The 7322-nt window shown below is 47.5% G+C and overlaps 1 protein-coding gene across 2 annotated transcripts in view; it reads left to right on the top strand.

The window, feature by feature from the left end:
• The window catches only part of LUC7L (LUC7-like (S. cerevisiae)), a 28331-nt gene that overhangs the window by 16596 nt on the left and 4413 nt on the right, over positions 1 to 7322 (top strand). For both annotated transcript variants that reach the window (XM_006873825.1, XM_006873826.1), the window contains exons 4-5: positions 2714 to 2824; positions 5100 to 5243. In XM_006873825.1, the coding sequence (XP_006873887.1) occupies positions 2714 to 2824; positions 5100 to 5243 (255 nt within the window). The remainder of the gene's footprint in view (positions 1 to 2713; positions 2825 to 5099; positions 5244 to 7322) is intronic.

Here is a 7322-nt window from a genome sequence, read left to right as displayed (position 1 = left end):
TGACGGGGGTGGGGGGGGGGGGGGCGGGGGAGACTGGCTGTGGTCTGCTCACGCACTCTTCTGCCCTGCTCTCTCCTGACGGCTGTGTGGACATTTTCAGTGAGCAGTCCCCTTGGTGGTCCTGGTGCTGCTGGGAGTACTATTGCACATCGGCACAAGTGTGAGTCTGTAGGATCAGAAATGGCTTTGAGTCGGTCACTGTGGTAACCTTCTGGGGTTCTACCAGTTAGAGAGGTTTCTTTGCAGGCCTTTCCTGCCTGCTGAGCCCCTCCCCCCCTCCCCCTGAAGCGCTGATCCTGGCGCGGGGCAGCTCTTCACCAGCTGCAAGCACCCAGCCTGGACCCTGATCTCTTGAGAATGTTTTATCCGAAAATTTCCGTAGGGAAGGGTTTATAATATTTGCCTTTGGGTGACCAGGAATATGAATTTCACATTTTTTGTCTGCTAAACAGCAAAACTCACACTAGTTTATGAAAAGCTTCTCGAGCAGTTTAGTTCTTGAATGTTAACATTGGAAATGTAATTAATTATTTTCCTAGATTTTATTTTGCTTTGTGGCATTTTATGCGATGAGTTTCCAAAAGTACACATCTTAGCAGTTTGAGTTCTGGTGAGTACTTGATGATCCCTCACGGACCAGCAGTGAACAGTCAGGTTCCCCTAAGTCAGAGACCTGTGCCGGGGACCCTGTGTGGCCTGGGGCAGGTTCCTTCACAGGGAGAGAGCACATTGGTGACACCATGCTGCTTTCTGAAAGGCTGACAGTGCGAACTCACCAGCTACTGCACTGGAGGAAGGTGATAGCCTCGGCCACTCCGTGGGACAGTTCTGCTCACTCCTGCTGGGTTGGCTTGATGAGTGCATTTGTCTGTCTACCCTGTCAGTGGGCCGTGGGTGGGAGGACTCAGTGACAGTCTCTGGTGCTGGACCCAAGGGTGCTGACATTCCGATTTCACATATGGTTTGCCAGCGGTTCCTTATTGTCGTATGAAGAGAATCTGACTGCTTTTGGGGTGTTCTGGCAGTGAGGAGGCTCCTCCCCAGACTCATTGTCATTTAAGCCTGAGTTAGGGTTTAGGGACCAATCAGAAGTTGAGAAGTGTGGTGATGGAGGAGAGGGCAGACCTTGTGTCAAGACACCTCCGTTCTCTGTGTGAAGTATAGTCTCAGGTATTAGACACGTGAGTCAGTAGCAACCTTGGCTTCTGATGAAAATGCAGGAAGTCACTTTGGGTCATAAGAAAGGTTGTGAGGTGTCGGGTATCCTTCCCTCATTCCACCCCTGGGGAGCGGATCCCTTGGTTGTAGTTGGCCTGTCTGGTGTGATAGTACTAGGGACCTAGCGTCAGGGTGATTGGCTGCCATACGTTTGCAGGGCTGCCTGCCTGTTAGGGTGTGTGAGTGCGTGTAAGCTGACGTGTTTCTTTCCATTTGATTGATTTGGACACTTGGGTGTTGTGAGTTCCGCGCTCTTGAGGGATACGTGGTAGGACCTCTGCCTCTGGTCCAAGGGGCTCAGTGGCAACATGGGGTATCTTCCCCGGCATTGACTGGCTGCTGAATACGCATTTATTTGGAAGAAGTGTGTGAGCTCGCTGAAGGAGGTCCACCAGTGTCTGACCAGGATCGCTAGTCCTCGTAGGTCGCTGTCCCCCAACTGACTGAATCTTTTCAGGGAGACGGAGGTGTTTCCATACTCACTGGTGGTTTGGGCTTTTCACGTCCTCTTATCTTACCTACAAGTTCTTTTCTCCCCTTTTTTGATGCTGAGTCACCCTCTGACCCTGCCACCCACACTGACACTGTTGCCCTCACTTTGCAGTATTTAAAATGGTGCTGACATGAACAGGCTGTGTGTATAACCTTGGCTGTATTTCTTTTTTTAATTAAATGTTTTTATTTTGCATTGAGTGAAAGTTTACAGGGCACATCATCAGCTTCACATTCAACCATTCATATAGCTTGTTTCATTACATTGATTATTATCCCCTCCATATATCATCAGTTTACAGTGTTTCTCTCTATCCTCTTTAGCTTTTTTTTTTTTTTTTGGATGGGGGGGGACTTGACTTATTGGAATTTACAGTCTCGGCTTTTAGGGAAGGTTTTTACATTGGCTGTATTTCTTATTGCTGCTAACAATCTTCCCTTTCTGCCGACTGGAAAAGCGATGTCCCTTCTCTGTGTATGGATCTGAGTTCTGTTTCAGCTTTTGCCAAGTTTTGGCAGATTAACTGTTGAGCATATGCATCCACTTAGTCCGTTTCTTCCTGTTTCTTACCAGCAGTCTCTCTTTTCAGAGTGTCTTGTCCTGTGTCTCTTTGGGTAGCTAGTCACTAGTCTCCTGCTGTTGTATGCAGAGTGTTTATACAGCTCTCAATAATCTTTGTTCTGTCTTGTTTTTTGAGGTGGAAGTGGGGGAACTCTTAGATCATGGGACTAGCAGAGACCTGCAAGTATGTATGCACACCTCCTGCTGCCTGTCTTCAGAAGAGGGTCTTGTCATTAGTGAGGGTTAGTGAGACTGATTAAGTCCAAGTGCTGTAAGTGGCCAGTTGGGTTCGGCAGCCCCCTCTGATTTCCCCTGGTAAAGCAGGCGGATTGGCTGTAGGGAGCCTGGGGTCAACCCATTGAACCTGCAGCTCTCTGGTACTAATGCAGATCTGTCCTTCCTAGCAGCTCGAGGTCACATTGCTCTGCTTTTCCCAACTAGGCGATGGATCACCTGGAGTCCTTCATTGCCGAGTGTGACCGCAGAACGGAACTGGCCAAGAAGCGGCTCGCAGAGACCCAGGAGGAGATCAGCGCTGAGGTTTCAGCCAAGGTGGGTTCCGGTGGCTACTACTGCACATGGTTGCCACAGGGCACCCTCGGGGAGGGAGGCTGTGCGCTCCTCCCACTGTGGAGGGCTGTGGCTGAGCCAGCTGTGCTCTTGCTGCAGCCCCCCGTGGGCAGCGACTCCTTTCCTTGTGAGCATAAGGGCGCTCTTACAACGGGTGGACTGAAGGTGCTGAGAGGGAAGGCCAATAACTTGGGCTTTTCGCTTGTAGCATATGTTGTTTGGTGCCATCTCACTGTGACCCTGTGCACAATAGAAGGAAAGCACTGCCCAGTCATGTGCCAGCCTCACTGTCGTGGTACATTGAAGGTCCCTAGCTGTTGGGTCACCTCTCTTTGGAATGGAGTGCTGGAGTTGTGTTTGCCTCCAGGGCTACATACGTTTGTTGGAAGATTTCCCTTTGTATTCCATCGATTCCTGGTGACTTGTTCTGTGCCCGTGCCTCCAATGCACTGTGGGCGGCTTCCTTGAGTATCACCGGCTCTTGATTATTTGCTCCCTCTTGAAATGGTTGAACATTGATCATTTCGTTTTGGTACAGTGATTTTCTGTGCATTCCTTCATCTTCGTTTGATGCTTTCTACATCCTTCAATATTTTGCCCATAGAATCTTTCAGTATTGCAAATCAAGGCTTGAAATTTTTTCTTTGGTTCCCTCAGCTTATCTTGAGAAATGCTGAGTGCATTCTTCCCTTTTGATTTTCTAACTCCGGGTCTTTGTCTTCTTGAGCTGCCTTTTGAAATTTTCTGTTCAGCTCTTTTACCTCAATTTTTCCATTTGCTTTAGCATTTCTTCATTGGAGAGCAAGTTTCAGAGTTTCTTTTGACATATATTTTGGTCTGTCTTGTCTTCTTAGTGACCTTTTGCTCTCTTTCTATATGACGTTCTTAATGTCATCCCATAACTCTTCTGGTCTTCAGTCTAATGCATCAACTCTGTTCTTCACATGATCCCTAAATTCAGGTGGGATAGATATTTTGGCTCTCATGGACTTGTTTCAGTTTTCTTCAACTTTAGTCTGAACATGCATATGAGCAGTTGGTGGTCTGTTCCACAGTCTGCCCCTGGACTTGTTTTCACTTTAGGAAACTTTTCCACCCTCTGTTTTCACAGATTCTGTATTCCATGTGTATAGTTGTCTTTTTTATGTTGTTTAAAAAAGGTATTGCCAGTGAAGTTGTCATTGGTCTTGCAAAACTCTTATCATGGAATCTAGAGCATCGTTTCTATCACCAAGGCTATTTTCTAACTACTGATCTTTCTAATCTTTGCATTTCAGTTGCCTGTAATTATCAATAGATCTTGATTGCATGTTTGATCCATTTCATACTGAAGAAGTTGATAGAATTCTTCAATTTCATCATCACTGACTTTAGTGATTGATGTGTAAGTTTGAATAACAGTGGCATTAACTGGTCTTTCTTATAGGCATATGGATATTATCCTATCACAGACAGTGTTGTACTTCAAAACAGATCTGGTTAGGTTCTTTTTGATGATGAATGTGACGCTGTACTTCTTCAGTTTGTCATTCCCGGCATAGTTAACTTTGTGGATGTCAGATTCAGAATGGTCCATACCAGTCCAGTTCAGCCTACTAAGGCCTAGGATATCGATGTTTATGTGTTCTGTTTCATATTGGACAATTTCCAATTTTCCTAGATTCACACTTCGTATATTCCATATTCCAATTATTAATTACAGCTGTTTCTCTGTTTTGAGTTGTGCCCCATCAGCAAATGAAGGTCCTGAAGTCTTTGTTCCATTCGTGTCATCACGGGCACCTCTACTTTGAGGAGGAAGCTCTTTCCCAGTCATATATTGAGTGCCTTCCAACCTGAGGGGCTCATCTTCCAGCAGTATATCTGACAATATTCTGGTGCTGACAGTGTTCCATTGCTATTCAAAAGGGTTTCAGTGACTGAATATTCGCAAGTAGTTCATTTCTCCTTTTTAGTCTATCTTCATCTGGAAGCTCAGCTGAAACCCGTCCACCGTTGGGGGGACCCTGCTGGGATTTAAAATACCCATGGCATAGCTTCCAGAATCACAGCAGCATGCAAACTACCATAGTAGTTGACCAGCTGACAGGGCAGCGGTGGTTGTAGTGTATAGAGCTGCCTGTGTCCTGGGGCGTGGGGCAAGTGTGTGCACATGGGCCTCACTGGTGAGAATGTGCTGGGATTGAAACACTTGTTTACTTTGCATGAAAAGTCCTGGGTTTTGGCGTCTGCGAACCTCACTCTTCTCTCTTCTCAGGCAGAGAAAGTACACGAGTTGAACGAAGAAATAGGAAAGCTCCTTGCAAAAGCAGAGCAGCTGGGAGCAGAAGGGAATGTGGATGAGTCCCAGAAGATTCTCATGGAGGTGGAGAAAGTCCGGACAAGGAAGAAAGAAGCTGAGGTCAGTGGGAAATGGTCCCTCCAGTTGGTCCATGGAGTGGGGGGGGGGGGGGCTGCGGCGGTCCCTGCTTTCGGGGGGGGGGGGGCTTCCGATGCACTTGTCTGGCTGGGGTGGAGGTGGGATGTGGTTGGACACTCAGCTACTCACTGAAACGTGTCAGCAGATGTGACTGTTTTGTTTATGTAGAGGTGACAGCCTGGGACACCATATGGGATGCTTCTGCTCTGGCCTTTAGGGTGACTGAGTCAGATTTGGAGGGTTTTGTGAATGTGCTAGGCACTTATTTGATGGCGAGCAGACCCTCCTCTGTGTAGGCTGTGTTCTGGGGGTCTGACGGAGGCCTGAGTGGTGAGGATTCATTTAGATTGAGATGCGTGCTCATTGAAGTGGGGCTGTGAACCTGGAACACCCCTTGGTGTACTTGCAGACTGAGAAGTGATGGGTTAGGGGCTGTCTGCTCATTTTTTGTACCTTTGGCTCACATAGCACCTGGCACTGGTCAGGTTAAGGTAGGTTAACGACAATAAGGAGACAGAACCAGAGCTGCTCAAGCTTGGCCATCAGGTGCTGCAGTGAGGGCTGTTGGAGGTGGGGTAAGCAGAGTGGGAGTTAGCGCCCAGCTAGCTAGAGCTTTCGAACCCTTGTAGGCCCCCCTTTAGTGACACCCCCAGGTAAGAGCTATCCCTTAATTTGTGTCAAGGAGCTAGAAGAGAAAAGCAGCCCACATGCACATGGTGCTTGAAGGCGTCTCTCGCTCCAGTCTGTAACAGGCTGGTTGGAAATCAGATGTGATCCTACCATGGTTTTATGTGCTACCCCATCTTTCCCCAGCCTGAGGACTGGAGGACTTGGGCGCCCCTGGGCAAACTGCCTTCTGGAGCACCCCCAGTGACCACAGGGTGGGCAAACCCTGAGGGGCCTCTGCACGTGTCCTTTCTGCTCTCTGAAGAGCAGGATCCCTTGATGACCGTTTCCAGTGACTAGGTGGCAGAAAAGACCGGACATTTTCGTTTTCATAGACGGTTGTAGGAAATTGGTGTGCTCTGTGCACTCTGCCCAGGACAGCGATGACAGCGTGGTCAGGGTACAGAGCCTTTCCCCACATGGTGGGCAGCCTCTAACCTCGTCTGTAGCACCTTCACTTTGTGGTTCCAGCACTGGAGTCCTGCAGTGTGGGTGGCTCTCAGGATTGTCTGTTTTTACTCGGCATGTTTACCGTGTGTAATTACGTGACTGACTATAGGAAGTGGCAAGAACGGTGCTACACACATTGGTGTTGGAGGTTTTTTCTCTCAGTAGAGAGGCTTCAGGGGTTTAAAGGTGCAGTGCCGTAAGGGTCCAGGCTTCCCGCCAGCTGTAGTATGTTTCAGAAGCTCCTCTAGACTCCTGAATTTTACAAACCTTGTAAATATGTATCATGTGCTCGAAGCATGTCAGTCGTGCACATAACAACAGGGTGTGTCCATGTGTGTAGTCAACATTCTGCAGTGTGCATGTTTTATGTAGCATTATTTGCTGTTGAGTCGATTCCTATTCAAACCTTTGGGACAGAGTAGAATTGTTTCCAAGGCTGCAATCTTTACAGAAGCAGACTGTCCTATCTATGTCCACCACTGTCCTATCTATGTCCACCACCGACCTTGTGATTAACGTCATCACCCGGGCTCTTTAATCTTATTACTGTCAGGTTCTATTTTAGGGATATTTATCTGCGGGAGGGGATTCTTGGTCACCTTCCTGACTCTAGGGTACTGACTGGACACATAATCTTGAAGAACTTCCTAATGCTGTTATTTCCTGTTGTAGCAGATAGATTTTTTTAGTTGCTTCCTTGGTGTCTTGGTGGGAGGTAAGCGAGCGGGGGTGTGGATGCCTTGAAGTCACTTCCAGAGGTTGATTTAGACTCTGCAGTGCTGCTGGGATGGAAGCTGACTTTGTTGTCTTCACTTGTGTTTTTTTTATTTTTTAAATGTTTTTATTGTGCATTGAGTGCAAGTTTACAGGGCACATCATCAGCTTCACATTCAACCATTCATATAGCTTGTTTCATTACATTGATTATTATCCCCTCCATATATC

The sequence above is a fragment of the Chrysochloris asiatica genome, unplaced genomic scaffold, assembly GCF_000296735.1.
Source record: "Chrysochloris asiatica unplaced genomic scaffold, ChrAsi1.0 scaffold00257, whole genome shotgun sequence".
NCBI classification, from domain to species: domain Eukaryota; kingdom Metazoa; phylum Chordata; class Mammalia; order Afrosoricida; family Chrysochloridae; genus Chrysochloris; species Chrysochloris asiatica.
The sequence above is the reverse complement of the archived record's forward strand: the minus strand, read 5'-3'. Positions and strand labels throughout refer to the sequence as shown.